Source organism: Cuculus canorus, chromosome 3, assembly GCF_017976375.1.
Source record: "Cuculus canorus isolate bCucCan1 chromosome 3, bCucCan1.pri, whole genome shotgun sequence".
Lineage (NCBI taxonomy): Eukaryota > Metazoa > Chordata > Aves > Cuculiformes > Cuculidae > Cuculus > Cuculus canorus.
Window position 1 is genome coordinate 28,037,983 of NC_071403.1, and position 22,680 is coordinate 28,060,662.

The 22,680-nt window shown below is 34.8% G+C and overlaps 1 protein-coding gene across 6 annotated transcripts in view; it reads left to right on the plus strand.

Annotated features, from left to right (window-relative positions):
- GRIK2 (glutamate ionotropic receptor kainate type subunit 2) overlaps positions 1–22,680 on the plus strand; it is a 398,712-nt gene that overhangs the window by 244,552 nt on the left and 131,480 nt on the right. For 4 of the 6 annotated variants that reach the window (XM_054061971.1, XM_054061969.1, XM_054061972.1 and 1 more), the window contains one exon: positions 12,639–12,862. In XM_054061971.1, coding sequence (XP_053917946.1) covers positions 12,639–12,862 — 224 coding nt within the window. Of the gene's footprint in view, positions 1–12,638; positions 12,867–22,680 lie in introns of those variants that run through there. The other 2 variants (XM_054061974.1, XM_054061973.1) reach the window with 2 other exon arrangements.

Below are 22,680 nucleotides of genomic sequence, written 5' to 3' on the forward strand. Positions count from 1 at the left end.
ATTTCTGATCCTTGCCTTGATCATTCTCCTACTGACACATTCATAAATAGGATGCTTGCCTATTTGCCCCCCATTGTATATTTTTCTTTTCTTTTTTTTTTATGTGTGTCAGTTGCAGGTTCATCAGTTTCTGGAAGCAATGGGGAATCATTTCAAATGTTCCTTGAGAAGTTACTGGCAAAAGAATGCCAGCACTGGTCCAAATCAAATGTGAATTTGAGACCAAATATTTTAGAGGCTAGGTGAAAGAATTAATATGTAAGCATTAACACAGACAGAACATGTTTATGCCAGTATAATCTCTATTTATAATTATTGGCTATTTGGATATAATGGGCTAATGAACTTGGTTAAGTTTCAGTGGCAGATAATAACTGTACATTGGATAATTGGAATTAATTTTCACTGTATTACCAGTGAAGTGAATCATAGCCCATCAGGGCAGTGGCATGAAGTTTTTCAATTGAGACTACAAAAGACAGCTCTTAAACTCAAGCATCGTCTATGCATACAGCAATGATTAGGAACTGATTCGATCTAGGGTTAGGGCTGTATTAATAAAAGTGTTACATTTTTCATATCCTCATGTAGTTATCTGATCTTTACAATCACTTTTGTTGCTATAATGATAGTAGAAGGATTGTAGAAAATAATATGGGGATTGTTGTTTCTATGTATATGTCAGCTGAAGTGAAATATATGTGAAAATTAGAACTCTCTAATAACAGTTAATTTCCTTTAGGAATCATCCCTTTTATTAGGTGAATTCGTGTGTCGACATTCTTATTCTGTCTCTTCTGGATCAGAAATTTTGGTTGTTCGGGGCAACCCCATTTAGTAGAAACTAAATTACCCAGAGAAAATTGATGAAACATCTTCTCTATTCAAATATGTGGTTTTTCTCCAAGGAGGTGATTTTCAATTCTTTTTTTCATGTTAGATCTTCAGCAAGTTTTTTTTTCAGCTTGTCGTAAATCTGTTAATTCAGTCTGTTTATATAGTATCTGCACTTTGGTGTTCAATACTTGATCACTGCAAATATCAAAATAATTGCAGCTACACAGGGAAAGTTGATCAGTAGCAGTTTTCCCAAGTCTCCCTTAGTCCTCCTCTCTGCTTACTCAGATTTTATTTTAAACTCTTTCCACCCAGAGGTAATGATTAAGGAGTTTGATTGCATGCTTGGTAGATCAGGAATTCATAAATTCTGCTTATAAATCTGAACATGGCACACACTGAACATGTTCATAAGAAATGTTGCTATTTAGCCTCTACTTGTATTTTCTTCATTTGGAAATGCTAACAGAAGGATTGTGAAAGAATTGCAGAGGACGTCTATCAATCAGCTAGAGGTGTATTCATGAAGTGCAATTAACACAAACGAATGAATTTTTAATATAGTTACTCCTAATAAAATCTCAAAAAAAAGAAGTTAAAAAGCTCTATGCTGCAGTTTGTCTTTTGCTCATCGTGGAAGGTAGGGAAGAGGGACTGTGGAATCCTGGAGTATGTCAGCTTTCAGCAGAAGAGTATTTTACTAAAATAGTTTCAGGATATGCTGGCATGAGATATATCCCTCGGAAAGATGCCCAAAACACAACATCACCCATGCTGTTTGTGGAACTGAAAGGTGTTGATTCTGTTCTGTTATTCTTAGAGCATCAAAGACAATTCAGTTTTTTAAGAAAATTATACAGAAGTTGAAAATTCAGAGTTAAAAAAAGAAACTGCCAGCGCAGCCTTGGGCTTTTTTGCACAATTTTTATTCTGCTACTTCCCAACTGCATACAGGTGCTTCTAAAGAATTAATGTATCTTTTTGTGAGAATGGGAGAGGCATGATGTTCATAAAGTGCCAGTTGAAACTGTGGAATGGTACAGATGCTTGTTAGATTATTATTTTTGTTTACTCAGGATATGGGATAAATAAGTGACAATGTTTTATATATACAAACCACGTAATTTAATAAGTCATTAAAAGTTTAAGGCTGTAGAGTCTAGTCTAAAGAAATGGAAAGTATTATATTTAAAGAAAGGGTTTTTTAATTTCTCGCTTTGCTTTAGAAGTACATACAATAATCTGTTATTGGAAGTAAACATTTATTTTTAGTGTGGGAAATGGGTTGTTTACTAGAAAACCATTTTGTGTATGAGGTAATATGGATTTTCATTAAAAATAGAAGACTTACATAGAGGTATTTTATTAGACTTTTTTATTATGTGGATTGGTATTGTAAAGAATGCCACATTTATTCTAGAACAAAAGTCTTGTCAATAATGTATCCAAATCTTGTTATACACAATTCCTCAAGTCATTCTTCAAATGTGTGGTAATTGATTATCGTTATTAATTTTTAAATTTAATTTGCCTGGCTAGAAAAATAATTCAGTTCCTTCAAAATGTCACATGCAACATTCAGCCCTGTCATTTCCATGTCTTATAATTTTCACTTTAGTTTGAAAATGAAACTCTCTGAACCTCAAGAGAGTTATTGAAATACTGTGTTATTTCATAATTCCAAAACATAAGAGCAAGACTAGCATAAGATTTACATTAATATTATAAAGAAAATAAGGGTTGGATAGGAATAGCCACCATAGAAGCACGGTGTCATTGTTTTTCTCTTATATCAGATTGTGCCAGGGGAGGTTTATACTGGATATCAGGAAAAATTTTCTCACTGAAAGGTTGTCAAGCATTGGAACAGGTTGCCCAGGATAGTGTGGAGTCACACCTGGAACTATTTGAAGTCTTTTAAATCAGATGTGGTGCTTAGGGACATGGTTTAGTGGTGGAATTGACAGTGTTAGGTTAACAGTTGGAGTCCATGATTTTAAAGGTCCTTTCCAACCTAAACAATTTTATGGTACTATGATTCTAATCTTCTTGCTGTAAAGAGACCAGCAAAAAGGTGATAGTGTTTTGCTGAAAGAGCAGTAGCAACTTAGATTACAGCAGGAGCAAGATTTCAGATGTCACTCAAGCGTGCTCAAATCAGAAAGCTAGAACCAGGTACCAGCAGACTGCCATTGCCGTAATCATGCTTTGTGAGACTGAGAAACACATTTCAATTCTAGACTTAACAGTCCTGTATTTAACTTGATATCATGCTATCTCTAGAACTTCTGTTGAATTATTTGCTATATTTAAATGTTTAAATTTAACTCTTTGATGTATCTTTAAGAATATTGTTCTATAGTGTTGTTGTCAAACAAATATTTCCCCCTTTCTCTTAATTCCCCACTGAAATCCGCTAATAGACAAAAAAGAGGAACGAAATAGATTCTGTATTTTAGTTTTTAAATTCTTGTAATATTTGAGTAATTTCTGGCTTTCTTTGTAATTTTAAAAATTGATCTGATTACTTGTAGCTTAACAGGAAGCTGACAATATTACAGAAAGTTTTAGGAAACCATATGCAAAACCGAGTTTCACTAGTTACAAATTTACTTACCCTCTCTATATCCAGAATAGAAATAAAATTACAATTTTGTTACAAAGGTGTGTGTAGATAATTGGATAGAGAAATTACTTACGCTGCAGAATGAAAGAATTGTTGAGGTTGAAATTGACCCTAGAGATCAGCTAGTCCAAATCCCTGCTCGAAGCAGAGCCAAGGAGAGCAGATCACCTGGAGTCATGAGGTTTTGACTTTCCCTAGGAATGGAGACTCCACAACCTTCCTGGGCAACTTGCTCCAGTCATTGATCATTCTTACGATAAAAAGGGTTTTTATGTATAAATGGAATTATCTGCACTTCAATTTGTGCCCATTATCTCTTGTTTCACTGAACACCACTGAGAAAGGTTGAGCTCTGTCTTCTTTACTTTCCTCTATTTATATCCATTAATCAAATTTCTCTGAGACTTCTCCAGACTAAACAGTCCCAGCTCTAACAAGCCTTTTCTCATATGGCAGGTACTGCAATCTCTTAATCATCTCCGTAGCCCTTTGCTGGGTTCATTCTACCATGTCTCCATCTCTCAGGTAGCAGGGAGCCCAGACCTGGACCTCACACTTCAGGTGTGGCTCACCTGTGTGAACAGAGGTCAAGGCTTACCTCGCTCAACCTTCTGCAATGCATCTCCCTAATGCAGCCCAGATCGTCACCATCCCTCCAGCGTTAGTACTGGTTCCTGGGTTTATGCTTCTCAGGTGCAGCGTTTGGCATTTTCCTTATTTGAACTTTGTTCAACTTTGTTCCTCTTTGCCTGCTTCTTCAGTTTGGTGAGATCCTTCTAAATAGCAGCATAACCCACTGGTCTACCAGTCACACCTCCCAGTTTTGTATAAGGTGCATACTTGCTGGAGGTGTACTCTGTCCCCTCATCCAGCTCTTGAATGGATATGTTAAACAGTATTGGTGCTTGACCCCTGGAGTACACTGTTAGTGACTGATCTTCAGCTAGACTGCATTTAACCTCCATTTGACCTAGCTAGTTTTCATTTAACCTCATTTCCACTTATCTAGTCTGTACTTTATCTCTGAGATTATTATGGAATACAGTCTAAAGTCTTTGTTAAAGTCAAGATAAAGAACATTTGACCCATCAACTCTATCCATCCACCTATGCCAGCCATTTCATTGTGTATCAGGTTTGGTCAGACAAGATTACTCCTTTATAAATCCATGCTGATAGCATTCAGGTCTCTTCTGGTCCTTAGTATGAATTTTCAGGATTTGCTTTATCATTTCCCAAGGAATTAATTTAACACAGAATGATGCATATTGAGTATGGGGGTAACATTTGTTTTCTTTCAGTCCTCAGAAACATCCCCTCATCTCCACAACCTACAAGATAATCAAGATTGGCTGACATTACCCAGCTCCCTCAGCACTCATGGGGGCATCCCCCACAGGTCCCATGGACTTGTTTACTTGCAGTTTGTCTACATGTTCTTTCATCTGGTCCTCCTCCACTAAAGGTTAATTATTCCTTGTTTCAGGCTTGCCTTGTAGTCTCAGAGACTTGGAATTTCTCAAGACCAGTATTCCTACTGGTAAAGACAGAGGCGAAGCGTGCACTGAGTACCTTGACCTTCTCTGTATCCTTTATCACTAGGTTCCCTGCCACATTCAGCAGCAGTTCCACATTTTCTCTAGTCCTCCTTTTGTTGCTTATGTACCTGTAGTAGCCCTTCTTGCCCTTGATGTTCCTCATCAGATTCAACTCAAAATGGGATTTGGCTATTGTAACTCTGTCTCTAGATGCCTGGACAATGTTGCTATATTCCTCCCAGGTTGCCTTTTCCTGCTTCACGTCTCACATACTTTCTTCGGTCTGAGTTTTGTCAGGAGCTGCTCATTCATGCAGGCCTCCTGCCATCTGTTCTTACCTGCCTGGTGGGGGTACTTGATTTTTGAGCTTGCAGGAGGTCATCCTCATCCTTGAAAAACAACAATTTCTCCAGGTCCACTCTTCTCTCCAGGACCATTTCTTCTGTAATTCTTCCAAGCAGGTCCCTGAAAAGACCAAAGTCTTTTATCACAAAATCTGGGATTGTAATTCTCCTTTTTTTCCATGTTGCCTCTCTTGGTCACTGCAGGCAAGACCACTTCCAATGTTCACATCCCAGACCCATTTGGTCACTGCAGGCAAGACCACTTCCAATGTTCACATCCCAGACACATTTGCCTTGTTTGTAACTGTGAAGTTCAGCAGAGCATCTCCCCTTGTCACCTACTTCATCACTTGTGCCCAAAAGTTGTCATCTCTGTGCTCTAGCAACAGGATTACCTGTGCCCTGCTGTGTTGTTCTTCCAGCAGGTATCGAGATAGTAAAGTCCTCCACAAGGACACGGATCTGGGAACAAAAGGTTCTTCTGCAACTTGTTAGTAGTAATGCATTCAGCTAAATTGTCGTGGATTATGGTCTAAAAATTAATGCAAAATCTGTTTTTGAAAAAACATAACAAATCCATAATTTTCTGTGAACTATTTTTCCCTTTTCAAAATATGTGAAGAAACATATTCAAATGAGAACTTATTACTGAAATTAGAAACTTACTTGGATGCAAAATACACACTTGCAGGAAGCTGTAGCATATATTTCGTAGTTTCATGATGGTAGGTAAGAGACATAACTATTCATTGATACAAAAATCTGTCTACGTGCCTGTGCACCCCTCTTCCCTCCTTATAGCTGTTCATAGTGAAAGCTTATTTTGCCCAGTATCCCAGCTTCCTTCTTAGCCAAGAAGAAATGTTGATAATTGTATGAGGATGAGCAGAATGTGGTGATATTTACCCCATCAGCAGTGAGTTGTGGATAGGATCTTACTGATCTATAGGATGAAGTGGTTTTTGTATAAAGTAGTATACATGAATTTTCTTCAATTGTTTAAAAACATTTAAAGTTTTGGCATCCACAGGTTCTGAAAGTAAGGAAGTTTAGAGCTTAATTATACCTAATTTGAAGAATCATTTCCTTGTTTCTTGTCCTGAGCTTTTTTTTTGTGCAGGTTGATACAAAGAGTATGTTGAATATCTTTTATAGTCTTTTTTCTCTTAATAAAAGTGTAATCATAAATGTTGTTACTTAACTATCAATCTGCTTTCAAGTTGGACAGTAGTGAGCCTATGAATTTGTCCAGCTCTGCCTCTCGTACTGATCAATGCTTTTTCTTGTTATATTCGTTCTCTTATTCAATATGTATTTGTACCCCTCTGCTGATCCTTGTCGTCCAGAATGAAGCAGAACTTCACATAATATAAGGAATAAAGTAATGACATTTTCAAGTGATTCGTAGATTTTTGTCTTACAAATATCAGAAACATATTAACTCAACCACCACAGATTTCGTCATTAGGATTTACATGTTATTTTTATTAAAGCTGATTGCTAATAAGTTTATCATGGTATCTTCAGTATTTAAACAATGCCCAGAGCTTGGATAAGCTTTATTGAATTTAAATTAATCTAACAAAAAAAGTTTTTCGAATTAATTACCTTAGTAATTACACCCCAGTACTAAATTAGGATCTACTGCATATAAGCACCACTAATATTTTTCTTCCTTAGATTTGTGAGACTATTTTTGCATAATAAAATACATAATATATTAACCATTATTTTATATTCATGGCACATGTAAGCCATGGAATGATATATAGTCTTTTGAGAAAGATACAAAACACTTTTGTTTTGTACAAAAATACTTTTGGTTTTATTTCATATAGGATGAAGTTCTCTAAAAAAGATCAGTGGCTGCATAAAAATGCATCTGGTACAGTACAGTAACTGAAAATCCAGGCCACATAGCTGGTTAAATAATGGAAAAAAAACAAAAAACCAAACCCTTCCAAAGAGTAATGGTAAATCTGGAAAATACAGTGATAAAAATGCTAGCTACAAACAAGGAATCAGTGCTACCTCTGTGTTTTTCAGAAAACTGTGTTGGAACATGATGTCTAGTAACTTTCTTGTTTTGTAAATGTCTCTGGTGAAAAACAATTTTGGAAAAAAAGTGTGGTAACTATAAAGAAAAACTGTAACATTTTTAATTAAATTAAGTACTTATATAATTTTTTTTAAAGGGAGAACCTCCCTTTCTTGAGCCACGTTACCTACACTGTCTTGTAAATATTGTCTTTGCCAATTTGCTCTTTCTGTGGGTATGTGAATCTTGCTCTTCTGGCCATTGCAAGAGCCCTTTGTGGAAAACTCTGCTGGAGTGAAGTGATAAGAATTAAGGCTGAGATTTTCTTATTGTTGTAATTTATTGTCATCCATTTTCCTGATAGTTTCGTGGTCCACTGCTTCTAGTCCTCTTACAATTTGTGTTACTGTTGATTAAAACAAAGTTGATGCAAAATACTTTAGTAAAACTGTGTCCTATAAATCAACAGATAGAAAGTTTGTGACTGTTTAGAAAATGAGTATATTACATCTATTCAGCTATTAAATCTAATCTATGATAGCATAGCTAGATGAGAATAGACTAGAAAAATTCCTAGATTTACTAATTTTGACTAAGAGGAAATAATGGAAGTTATCAAATTATGGAGTCCTTGATGGGTTTAATACTAGTATTTTTCCTTGACTAAACATTCAGAGAATAACAAAGAAACAAAGAGGAAACAATGCCAAAAGTCAGTTCTAGACATTGCTATGTTGATCAAGATATGCTTCATCCTTTTTAGAAGTCACTACAGGAAGAATTCCAAATGCTTTTGTCTAGTTGAATTAATGTAGCACGTTGTTTCTCTCATAGAGGACAGCAGACAGATTTCCTCTGCAGAACCCTTTGCTTTTGTTTTTAGGAGACCTAGACCTCTAGGGAAATGGTCTTGTTGGTTACTAGGTTAGGATCCTCCTCTAAAGACTTGAGGGCTTGTAGTTAACACAGACAGTGGTTACCACAGCTGTTCAAGACTTTGCCAAGAAAAGTGTTAGCCATGATGACATAAGGATCACTAAAGAAATGAAACAGCTGTGAAATATTACTGATTGTCAGTAAAATGAATCTGAGTAAACCACTTGTCTTTCAGTAACTTTTTGTTGTTGAACAGTAAATACTGAGAAGCCGCTCAGCAGTTAGAAATAACTATGTAACTTGAGCCAGTACCTATTGAAACTGTCATCACAAGACACCAGATGACTGCTAAAGTTGCATCCATATACCTTATTGTTAGCAATTAAATTATACAACTCATGATCCCACAAATAAGAAAGAGTGACATCTAAAATTAGCTATCTTGTTTTGGACTTTGTGATATGCTACTTATATTTGGCAAATGTAATGTCATCTCCTAGGAGCTTTACAGGACCTGTAAAGCCCAGAGCAACCTGGTCTGATCATGTAGATGACCCTGTTCTGAACAGGACATTGGACTAAAGACCTCCTCATGTCTCTTCCCTTCTGAGTTGTCCTATGATCCTTTGAAAGGTTGTAGAAAAACATGAAAAACAATTTATATTGAAATAATGTAAGTAAGTGACTAGTTAAAATAAAAATAACAATAAAAGCCTAATAGTGTCCTAGTTGTTTCAAAAGGAAATGAAGATCTTCTGTCCAGACTAAAAGCCTTTCACAAGGTATAAAATTTTCTTAAAAGTAACAGCATGAACAAGCCAGTTTAGGATAGATAACAAGCTTAAAATGAAACCACAGATCTTAGTTTTTCACATCAGTGACAGAGAAATGCACTTCCGTGAACAGGAATAATACATAAGCACTCTCTGCATTAAGATCCCATTAGATGAGTTTAAAGAACTGAAGCTGGGCATTAACCTTTCTCTGTTTAGCTTAGGGATGCATTTTCTCCAAAGGGAATGTAACTGAGACTCAGCTTTCAAGTTAACAAATCCAAAAGTTTGTGAAGGCTGAAGAAGTTTATGTATTAACTTAGGGGCTTAGGCTGAAAAGTAAGCTCTGCCCATCATAAACCCATGCTGACTGGGCCTGATCACCTGGTTGTGTTGTGTATGCTGTGTGATCGCACTCAAGATTACCTGTTCCATGATCTTCCCTGGCACATGGTTAGACTGACAGGCCTGTAGTTTCCTGGATCCTGCCTCTCGACCTTCTTGCAAATGGACGTAAGATTTACCAGCCTCCAGTCAAGTGGAACTTCCCCAGTCAGCTGGGACTGCTGGCAGATATGGAAAGGGATTTGACAAGCACCTCCTCCAGCTCCTTTAATATGCTCGGATGGATCCCATCTGGCCCCATAGACTTGTGAATGTCTAAATGGCCGAGCAGGTCTCTAACTATTTCCTTATGGATCACGGGGGCTTTGTTCTGCTCTTCTTCCCTGTCTTCTGGCTGATGAGGCTGAGTACATCTTACCTTACTATTAAAGACTGTTCATATCCTCACAGTTGAAATAATTAAAGTAAGACTTTACTGTGAGGAGAATTTTTTTCCAGTCTATGCTCCATTCTACCATTATTGTCTGCAGTGTGTTCCTTCATCACAGGGCATGGCTACTGCTTGTGTTGCTGTACAATTCTTTCATTTTGCTTGGGACCACACATCATGTTGGAATGTCTTTGTCTGACTTACTTGTTTCTAATTGCTATTGTAACCTTTAGTTGGTGCAGAATTTTTCGCAGTAGCGCCTAGCTTGTTCTCACCAGTCCTTGGATGCTGTCATAACAAAAGTCTTCATCTTAAGTCCTCTGAAGACAAGAGTAAATGCTATTTAGGCGTGTGGTTTCGGATAGATAGATCTTTTTTTCCTTAAAAAATAGAATCATACATACGCTCATTCTAAAAAATGGAGTGATACATCCTTGCCAAAAGAGACAAATATTCTTCATTATGGAAATTATCAGAAAGCCATTTTAGGATGTACTCATTTGTTACAAAAGCTGATAAATGTAGATTGATAAAATCCTAATTTTACACCATTCTTCTCCAATTCATCTTGAGAAATCAAATAGAGAGAATTCTCTTACTTGTATTCTTCATTGTAGAAGAATGTATGTGACCCTGGTACTCCACTTCTGGAAAACTGACCCTCAATCTCTCTTACTGTCAAGTAGTGCCATTTCAGAATGAAATAACTGCCAAGTGAGTTGAACATTTTGGAGAATATGCATACCTAATAAGTAAAAATATTTACAGGTGCCAGTATTACTTTTTTATGTCAGTCATTCTAGCAGCTTTTCATTTCTTCGGTCAGTAAAGACTCCAGATATTCTTTTTTTTTTTTTTTGAGATGATTAATTTTTCTTCTTCTGGTGATATACTTGTTCAAGAATATTGAAATAGTGTTACTAAAGCTCTGAAGAAAACCTTGGACTATCAAGTTATGGACCTAGATTTTGGATCTGTTCCTCTCAGGCTGGGATATCTGATTGTCCTCTTCTGTCATATCAGATGTTCATTATTCCTTGTTCAGTTATTTTTTCTAATTTAGTTCACAGCTTCCCTGGAGTTTTGCTACCCTGGAGACAGTTACAACCTATATTTACTCGTATACCATTTTGTTCTCATGTAAGGACTTAGGATTGGATTCCCTATAGTATTTGTTAAAAGAAATGGATTGTTAACTATTCAGGGTCTGTTAATATTTTTAAGACCAAAATTCACAACTTCCAACAGCCTTCCAAAATATCTATTTTCTCTGTCTTTGGGCATTTGCATTGTCTGACAGTTTCTAGTGACTTGGCATCTGAATCGGGGTGAGGACTGTTAGTTGCCTCTTAAACTAATAGCTTAAGTTATGTTTCTCAAACTCTACACATAGACCTGCAACTTTTAATCCAAATTAGATTTAGCTTCTTACTTTCTTGTTTTCTTTCTTGCATCATCTGGAATATCATCAATAATATGCAACCCATAAAACCTCATCTGCTCTGGAATAAAGCCTTGCTGGTCTGATTAACACACATAAGTTCTCAGTACCAGTGGAAATGAAGCACGTTTCATGTTATAACATACAAGTACTTTACTAGAGTAGACTTAATATGATAAATGCACATAACAACAATAGACTGTAGTAGAACTTAGGGGAAAGTGAGACAACAAAAAAAGGGAAACATTGAAATGCTATAATATTGTGTGGGACGTTGAGTGTTACACAGTATACACAATAAGAATTAAGCAAAAGAAAGTATACAAACACATAAATTGTACGATTTTATTGGCAGTAAAATCTCTGGATCTTGGTTTGGAATAGACTTTCTGAAAATGGTATTATTTGCTGCTATGTTACTTGGATAATAGTATTTCATGGTAGCTGTACTGGTTCTGTCATTATATGCCTATATTTACTTAGAGTTTACAAGGAATTCGTACTTTACAGCTTGCTAAGTCTTGTACTGCATGTTTTCTCACTCTAAATTTCCCTTTTTCATACATGTACATGCACACATATGTACATGTGCCTGGTAGTCTTTCAAGAGCTGTTGACAGAAATTAAATATTAAACGCTGCACGTTTCTTGTCACTATGATTTACATTAAATTTTGAACAAAAAGTAGTATAGGCAGTTTACTAATCTCCTATAAATTATTAACTTAACAACTAAAATTAAATGTAGATTGACAAAGTACATTCTACTGTATGATTTAATTTTAAGTGCTGAAATTGATAAAGAGTTAGTTATTTACAAGTTTCATAGTGATTTCTGCAAACTAGAAAGGAGAGTTGTACTTCCTTAGAACTTACTCCCTGTAACAATCTTACAGGTGTAGCACTTCCTATTTTAAAATGTTCATTTTTGTACCAATACTTTTATGCTAAAATAAGTAAAGTTGGTTCCTGGCCCTTTTCCCTACGTTTGTTCAAGCATATTCCATATGTTTCACAAAAATATCAGCTTCTAAAGATCACAGTGAAGGAGTGAAAAGAGAAGACATATTCTGTTATGTACATTTTAAAAAGTTTTAAAAGATGTGATAATGGGTGTCCATATTTTCTGCAAGATGCAAATTTTTTTTTCCTTCTTTCTCTGTAGTCATGTTTTTAATTTTCTCCAAATGGTGCTATATTATTTTAGCAAACAGGAAGTATAATAACTCAGTTTCCTTACTCATAGAGAGAAGAAAGTTCTACATTTCAGCCTACCTAGTACAAAACCAAATGTCTTCCATGTGAAGTTTGTGTTTTGCCTAATCTGACTGTCTGCTTCAACCTGTTTCTTCTGCTTATGGCCTCTTTCTCTTTTTGTATTTCTGTTAACAGAAAGCTGACCTTGCAGTTGCACCATTGGCAATTACCTATGTTCGAGAGAAGGTCATCGACTTTTCCAAGCCCTTTATGACTCTTGGAATAAGTATTTTGTACCGCAAGCCCAATGGTACAAACCCGGGCGTCTTCTCCTTCCTGAATCCTCTCTCCCCTGATATCTGGATGTATATTCTGCTGGCTTACTTGGGTGTCAGTTGTGTGCTCTTTGTCATAGCCAGGTAACATGTCAACTTTTGTGATTTTTTTGGCAATTGTTATCATTTTTTTCTTACTAATAATTGTCAAAAGTCACAAAATTTTTCTTACTTTCATACTCTTATATTTTAACTTCATGATGTACAGAAGAATAATTAATGATCAGGGTTCTCACTGTTAATTTTCTCCACTGCCTTACTAAGTCTCCAGTTTGTTGTCTCTAATTCTTGATTATGCTAGCTAGCTTTCTCATTTTATTTACAAATTTAGAGACACTAGAAAGTTTACAGAATGTCTTTCCCCAATAATGCTGTGTTCAGAAAGACAAGGGTTGACATATTTTATTTTGTTACCCGGATTTCATTTGATGCTATCATGCTTAATCTCAAGTTGAGTACTTAGAGGCCATGTTAACCTTAGACATGCAGATTTGGCCTCTACCTGTTAGAAATCAAGTTACTGTATGTAGTAAAGTACAGAAGGGGAAGTAAACTCCATCACAGAAACATACCCTTACATGTTATAAATCTGACCTTTGCTATGTCAGCAAAAAAAATCAGAAGAGTGAATCAGTGATTCGCAGGGATAGAAGTGTAAACAACTTCACAGATTTTTCCTAGTAGTCACTTTTAAATATTTTTTTCTGAATCAATTATAAATGATACTGGCTTTTACCCCTTTAATAAGATTTTTAAAAATTTATTTATTTTTGTCTATAGCAATGATTTTTAGAAGCATATATTTAACTTGATAATGCAATCTCACTTCAACCCAAAGATTTTTATGATTTCATTCTGTGCTACACAGTAGAACCTTCATATTTTTCTTTTCCTATTGTGCTGTAGTTGATATCAGAGTTCTCCATCTTTCTTTGATACTATCCACTTAATTGTGGAAAAGTTGTGTTATTCCTTTACTAAGGAGAGAGGTAATAGTTTTAGCAAACAGATTAAAAGTAATTTAGTAAGATCACCTGTACCTAAATTACATGAGGTTTTGAAGTAACATAGATAACATGGAAACATACTCTGCAATGAATAACTTCACTTCTGTGCCACCTTCAAAAGTCTGCTTTAAAGAGCCAGACACATTGAAAGTTTCTTGAAAGAACAGTAGATTTTAATGGACTGTATAACCAGAGCAAATTAATTTCTGAGGTGTTCCTGTGATACAGGCACTTCAGAAAGCACAGCTGAGTATAAATCACAAATGTTGTCCTGTGAAACACCTAATGTAAAATATATGTCTGTATGTCCAAAATTTTTAACCATACTGTTATAAGTGAAGGACATTTTCAGCATGATTCATAGTGCTTTTGAAAGGCAGCTCCTAGTAATGTTAGTAGGAGTAGGAAGGCTGAGATATTATGCTTTGAAAGTGTGTCATATTTTGTAGGAAACATATGTTTTCTTGAAGCCTTTTTTATTAAGCTATTCACTCACTTGATCTCACTGGAAGAACTGGAAAGGCTGTTTATTTTTAAACAGAAGTGCCACACAGTAGAGAAATATTGCAGAATTTTGTTGTACTTGTCTGTTTTTGTGACCAGCACCATAAATTCCTTATTATCTTCATTGTAAAGCAATATGAAATACTCCGTCTGAGCAGAGGGTTTTGGGTTATTTTTGTAGATTTGTATAAAATACCTTTTTTATGCATAAGCTTATACCAACCTACACATCTAGAGATTTTCAGTACCTCCTAACTTGTACAAACAAATATTGATAACATATTTAGAAATAATAATATAGGATTATGTAAGACATACTACAGATTTTATTCATAACGCAGAATGACTTAATAGTATGCGATAGCATTTTCTAACACTATAGCTCATACAGTGAAACAAGTCTAAGTTAAAAATGTAACCTGTCACTGAATAATCAAGAGAGAAATGAACATGATTCAAAAGTAAGAAAGACTTTTGTGAATTTAATTCTCAAAATGTATCTGTCCTGTAAAAGGAGGTACTGCTAACTGAAGTGTGGTAGTGGAGAGGACTTTGCAACACAATGCTGACTATGTATATGCACTACAGATTATAAATTAGGTAATACATAACTGATGAAGAATTTTCAGTCCTGATGTCACAAAACTGTTGGACTGTATGTCACTAAATTAAGAGTGTGCCTAGAGTGTCTTATTAAGAAGATTTCTATTTCAAAATAATTCTTCCATAATGTATTTTTAACTGCTCGTGTTTCATAATAATTACTATATGTTTCATAATGAGGAGTATGTATGTCTGGAGCAGTACTTAGTATTGTCTTTTAAGATACGATTGTTTGTAATTACATCTCATTAGATTATTTAGTGTAGAATATTTCTTTTTAGATTTAATCCTCATATGTTTCTGTCAAATGTTTCATGATTTTATTGTTCTGCCATGTCTTCCAAACAGTGTTGGAATGTAAGTGCCTGGTACATTGAAAATGGAAAGTATATTTCTGTTGTGGTATTTGGATTTCACCCATAAATCAATGGTGTCATCCTATTCAGGGAAAGATGAAGAAGTTAGTAGAAGAGTCTTTTTAAGACAATTGTTGAAAGGGCTTTCATAGAGTAACATATTAGGCATAAATAAGGGAGAAAAAAAGTAATCTATATCTTTATTAGTCTTTTCCTTTTTTGAAAGATCAATGGCTTTCTTTCCAATTTGAGGACCAGATATAAAGAGCTGGAAACTCGCATGCTCAGCAAGACAAAAAGTTGGGAGAGAGATTTATTTGTTAGCTGGAGGGCTTTTTAGTGTCATTTTCCTCTTGTAGTCCCCCCCCAAAATGACAAGTCACCTATTATATTGATGTTACAGATTTTTCATTGTGAATAGGGTAAGCATATATGTATTGTACACAGTATTTTCTCTAATTGTCATTCTTTGTGGAGAATTATAATAGATTGCCATTTCTCCATAAATACGAAACCCTCGTTATCTTGTTTGCTGTGATTCTTGAATCTCAGTAGTTATGGTGGCTAGTCCCTGAAAGTTCCTTTCTTTGTCATATAGGCTGATGACTAATAAACCCAGGCTTGGGTTTAAACACTAAGCCTATTATTTTTCTGTGAACTGAGAAAGTCATATAGCATTGTTTTCCTGTTTTTGCAACAGTAACAGATCTGTTTCTGATGTTAGCAAGAGTGTCTTTGCATCACTGCTAGCAGTGTCTTGTTTCATCTGACATCTCATTGCATTCCAGCTCCAATATCTTCCCCTTTTGCCTCTGTCTTTACTTGTTTTTTTCTTCTATAATCCCAGTTAAATTCACAGTTTAGATGTGATTAGAAGGAAAACTAAATCTGGAGTAAAGTATGTCAATTCCTTTTTGGAATTCTGTCAAGTATCCAACATATTCTGATCTGTATAATGAGAAAACTGAATTAGTGGATTTTTTTTATTTCTGTCAGTACAAAACATTGTTTAATTTCTAAGAAACATGCTGATTTCTTGCAGTGTTGTCTACCAACTTCATAGGCACGTGTCATCTCTTCTTTTCCATTAGTCTGTGTATATGAAACAGCTGTTTCCTATTTCAGTCTCTGCAAAGTCTGATGTGTTGGTAACTGAAGAATATTTGCCATTCTGCATAGACAATATGAAGAAAATCAGTTTCATGCTTTTAAAAATGCTAAAAATCTTAAATATATTTGATTTACGTAGGTCTTCCAATTATTGGCTTTCAGAATTTATCTTCAGCTAGCTTTCCTTACAATTGTGTTATGTTTTTTTGAATCTCTTTCACGGTATTTTAACCATCCATGTGTTCATGAATCTTTTCTGGAAACACAAAATAGAAGCTAAACTCCTTAAATATTTTTATCCAGTACTTTTCCACCCAATATACCAGGTTTCAAGTCATTCCCTGCATATTGAAGTATTTTTCTGTGTAGTAAGATCTGTTTGTTGTGCACATATCTGTCACTAAGTAGTTTACTCATGAGTGACCTATCTTCATAACTGGAAGAGAAATGCACCTGCCTCAGCACAACACTTCACCTTTACAGATCAACTGTGAGGCAGATAAACCACCCTGGGTAAAATGGTCCATTAATGAGCTCTTATGCTTCTTATACTGAGCTGTCCAAAGTATCAGTGAATACTGCATAAACATACATTAAACTGTGCTCACTGCCCTGATTTATAATATTGAATGATGCATTGTTATTTTAAAGGGCTTGGTTCACCTTTACCTATACAACAATCTCTATGTTAGGTTTTCTTGCCTTTTTCTCCCTTCAGCACAGTTATGCTATCCTACTTCTCATAACTCAAGCCCTCATTCTGGTCTCAGCTGTCACAGCATTTAGTATCAACTAGTTTTTAATTTCCTTGTAAACAGTGATCATCAGCTCATCACCAAATTATATTTTTCTCTTACCATCTGGAATAAAACATAATAAATGAAGAGTTTTAAGAACGTCTCCACACGTTAATCTTAATCTTTTCTCTGTGAAGAAGCCTAGGAATAGCTTGTTGCTTGACTTGACTCCTGAGCATTATCTCTCTCTGGAGTGGATGCATATCCTTTTACACCAAAACAGTCATCCTTTTGATTTCATATTTCTTGAGCAGCTGATTTCTGTCCTTAGGCTTTTCTGATTGATTTTCAAACTATTCTTTGAAAACTATCTTGATGGAAAGGAATTAATGGCAGAATGAGAGGGAACTAATTTTCCAGTTACTATGGAGCTTTGGTTATTAAATTACTATATTGATATTTATTCAAATATGAAGTTAACACATTTGCCCTTTATTCTTATCAAGCATTCTTCTTATGAGAATTTTATCTTCTGATGCTTCCCTAGAGAATTACAACACATGTTATGAAATGTTTTCAGGAATGGATTCATCATTCACTAGGGCAATCCAGATGTCAAACCTGAAATCTTCTTCTCTTACAGTTTTAAGATAGTTCTGTCTCAGTTTTAATGCAGGTGGGGATACTGTCATTTGACTATAAAATACTGAGTAAATAGACAAGGATAAAAGCATGACAAAATTTACATACTTTCCAAAACTGTCCCATAACAATTATTTCAGAGCCAGAGATTTTTATTTCTGTTAAACACAGTTGGCAGCTTATGATCCTTAGTCGAGTACTACCGAAAGATTCAGTATAGTTTTCTTCTTTTCATATAATTTTTCTGGATGAATACTAAGTCTTTGTTAGCTCTAGAGATCGTCTTTGTTGTCAGCAGAGAGCAACTGTGCCAGCCTCTGGAACACCTCGGGGTTTTGTCAAGTGAGAGAAGCAGATTGCATGACAAGAATTTTCCTCTCTTTTTGATGGTTTTGTAGCTTTTTATTAACTAAAACATTTACATAGCTATACCAATAAATCATAGTACTATGTGAGAAGTTTCTATAAAGCTTACTTTCTGAACCAATTTTCTTCTACTTTACATGAGACCTGGAAAATTTTGATTTTTAATTTCCCTCATTTAGATAGAATTTCAATAACTGAGGTAAATATAAAGAAGACACCTCTACTATATCTTAAGTTTTGCACTCATGAGCAAATTATTAAGCATATGTTTTTCACTTAGTCTATCCTGCTATATGTTATAATAATGAAATTGTACAGTTACGTTGCCTGGAGAGCAGTCACTGGAAATGTTGTAAACAAGACTTGCACATGATATTTCTGAGTATCTCTTTTCAGAAAATAGCAGCTTTAAATTGATTAAACAAACTGGGAGTTTGCAGAGCTGTAAACCATTAATATTACCATAAAGCTACATAATATGTAATAAAATTTAAGTTTAATTTTCTGTGGTCAGCACACAGATCTTACCTTCCATGTTTCTTCTATATAAAAAATGCCAAACTTACTGGAATTACAACGCTGTATGATTCATAAATCCTCTTCTAAGTTGTATAATTATTTGACATAGTTATGACACAGGTCACAATCAGTGCTGTAAAGTCTAAATGTGGATGAGGGTATATGGGTAAAAGAAAGACATGTATAGCAGTGAGTTAAGCAGCATTCTCTCATCTTGCATATTCGCATTCAGACAATTTTATCTCTCTGGCCTCCTCTACAAGAGATTTATCCAGGTTCAGTGTCAGTATATAGAATCTCTAATATATAAATAAACAGCTCAGTATGGACTCCTCATCCTATTTTCTCAGGGTTCTCTTGAATCGCTTCTGAATTCTCTCAATCTCCTTCAACTACTCACGGAGAGACAAGAGTAACAAGAAATCTCCACGTCTACATAGAAGCACAGCACCTGCATAATAGTCTCTATTAGAATACTGTTAGAGGTTACAGTAAGAAGAAAATTCATATCTTTTACTCTTTTTTTTTTCTTAGATTTTAAGGTGAAAAAAATCAGTACGCATTTCTGTACTGGTGATAGGTCAGTCTGTCCCAGATACTACTTACCATATATCAAACATAAGAAGAAACTACTGCCATCAAAAACAACTGAAATGTTTTAACTGAGGATGGCTGAAGAACTCACCTGCCTTAGCAGACCATCAAAATATATACTACACTTCATTGGCTAAACTTCTATATGCACTTTGAAGTACAAAACCACACTCTGGCACAGCTGGTCAATTCCAGATTCTTCTTTAGAGTCTTCTTAGAGTTGAGATTGGGGGGGAGGGCTTCTTAGGAAACAAAGCAGATTATTTCTGCCATGAGGAAAACACCTTGTAATATGTATCTGTTTCTAGAACTTGCTCCATTAGAATGTTTTATGTTAATTTTTACTTTGCAGATTAACCTAATCAGAAAATGGCTTATTTTTTTTTCTTTAACATAGAGTAAAATATTAGTGTCCTTCTGCAAATGAAGATCTCCTAAATACTCTCTTTGAATATTTTGTTATTTTTCTCTTTATTCTCAAGGCCATCACAAGGTTCTTCAATTCATCACTAGTTCTCCAATAACCTAGTTATTTCAAATATCTGATCTGAATCATAACCGTGTTCATCCTTAAGTAGTTTGATGTCTCTTACTACCAACAATTCCTTCCTTTCATTCTCATTTACATAAGTATCTGCATCCAAAACCAGAAATTAAATTTTAGATAGCTATAGATAGATAATTATCTCCAATTAGGTGAACAAGTTATTCTGTCAGTGGTCGTTCTGAATTTACTTTTAAACCTTATTACTTATAGTTGTTACATATTTTAAACATACATTTCCTCTCTATTTTGATTGAACATTGTAACAGAACTTTTTTATAAAGTCTAAGTGATATTTATGAGAAGTTGTAAAAAAACTAATGTTGAGCTATTTTTCATACCAAAATTTCTCTTGTTTTGAGTTTCTCCTTAACAAGTTATGCTAACTATTTCTCTATCTGAATATATCAGGATCTTGTATATCTTTTTAAATCTTAACACTAACTTGTATCTTGGAATCCAAAGGCTGTTTGCTAAAGATCTTTGGGAGGATTTATCTGGATAAACCAGCTTTACTAGTAAAATCTCCTAAGTTTTTATAGGTGAATGGCTTCTGAGATAATGACCTTACTCCCTGGCCTTCTTCCACTTTAAGTCTGACTGGCTAGAATTGTACTGTTTGATTCATCTCTTTTACACAGTCCATTGCTAGTCATCTGCGTGAATGCCGTTTACTGTCTAGCTAAATCATTGCTTGAAACCACCTGTGGCAGTTTAATAATTGCATTTACATTTCCTTTGTCCCTAGAACAAGCTGGGAGATGTTGGAGGGTATTATACTATGTGTATTACCATTTCTTTTCACACACATATAATCCTAGCTCATATATTAATATTTGAGTTTACATGTCCAGTTTCTGTGATTTTTTTGCACAAAATATGACCACATTAAAAACATTATGAACATACATATTATGGAATTTGCTCTAAAGAGCTTATTTTGCCAATGTTTTTGGTATCAAGTTAATATCTGAAGAATGTTTTGTGAAGAGTTCTGTATCACACAAAGCAATGTTTCATATCTACCATGGACAGTGATTTGTTAGTCTCTGTGTACTGTGTTACCATCCATTATTAAATAGTCTCATAGTCCTTGCTGAGAAAGGTAAAAAAAAACAGTTTGAGGAACAATTGCATTCAGTTTTGAAAGATCTTCACACTATTGTAACATATCCAGTGATTCATCTTTAGTTTTGATAATTAACAGCACATATAGTACAGGAGAAGCATATTGGATTGCCTGTATGAAACAGTTTACTTGAAAAGAATTTCAAAGTCTCCAGAAAAAACACTGCAAATTTCTTCCTGATATTGAATCATTTTCATTCTGTTTTGTTAAAACATTTTTTTCCCCCAATATGTGACAAGAAAGGAAAAGAAGACACATGTCTAGACTTGGCACTTTGTGTATTAATTTAGCAAATTATAGCATGAGATAATGTTAAACATACCTAAAGAGAAGGATTCCTCTATAGATAAATCTGAGTGTATTCAAACTAAAATGATGTTTTTGAAAAAGATCAGTGTCTCTTATGTTTTTGAAGGTAGGGAAAGGAAGCTTTTTTTTTATATTCTGGATTTGTTGCATGGGTTTTACTCTGGCGTGCATAGCATTAGTGGGAAGAAGGAAATTGTAACTCGCCATAAGGCAGAGCAGCGGTTTTCTCATGACACATGCAAACCCATGTAGTCCTTCAACCTAAAGAGCAAAACACAAGAATCTAGTGGCATGAGAGTACAGTCAATAAGAATCCAAGAAAGTACCACAGTGTTGTCAAAAGATTTTGTTAATAAGTGGATACAAGTGGTAATTTGAAAGTGTGCAATTTAACTGATGGACTCCTTTTCCCTTAGCTTTGGTGATAGAATTTACAGATTGCCTGATATATCAGAAGATGAATTCAGTCAGCAGATGAGCTGTTGTTGTTCCCCTTCCCAATTAAACCAGAAAAGCTACTTAGGAGACTTCTTATTTATTGAAATATTTTCATGCAGACATCCTGATTGGAACACCTTGCCTTAACACTGAAAGTTTTCCTCAAGGAAAATGTAGGAGTTATAGTGATAGGATGGAACACGGAACATTAGCAGTCATGATTTCTACTTACCCTCCTTCTAGATGTCCCAGACCATATAATAATATTGAGCAAATTTGGCTGTAAACATCGAAAAGAAGTTTTTATGCTAAATGAGCCAAACATTTAAAATAAGCATTATTTATTTGTTAAGTAAATGGACCCATACATAGTGAATTTCTTTATATTGTTTAAATGAGGAGGGAGACATAAACCACTGGAAGCAAAGCCAATGTGATATGATGGTTATTAACCTTGTGGAAAATCTTAGCTACACATGTTCAGAGAAAGAGCAGTTTTGATAGGATGTTATCTGGGAATTCTCCTTTGAATTCTCTGATTTCATGAATACTCAAAGGATAGGAAAATTTGGATAATTGAAGGATTTTATGGTTTTTACTCTTATTCTCTAAAACAGACTTTGCATTTTTTGTATAATAATACAGAGAGGATGTTAGGCTACATTTAGATATTTGTAATTAAATAGTCAAAAGTCCAATTATCTGGAGTGGTGTGAAATGCCTGTTAGAATAGATTTTCTTTAAAAAATTTAAGTATCAGTTTCTGAGTTTGGAATTGGGAAAAACATTAGTTTCTTCAAATTTAATTAAAAACAAATTTCCTAATTTCTTCTGACTATCATACATCATTATCCTTTGTAGTCTGAAAATATTTAAATAGAGCTAAATCAGAGGAAAAGCAAAACAGAAAATTAAAGCCCCAAACCAAATTAGACTTATCAGAATCTTGTCTCTTTGAAAGGCAGAGCATTTCTTCCTTGGAGGACAATATCAGCCTTGGTTCATGGTTACATATTATACTTCAAAACAGAAACTTCAAAAGAA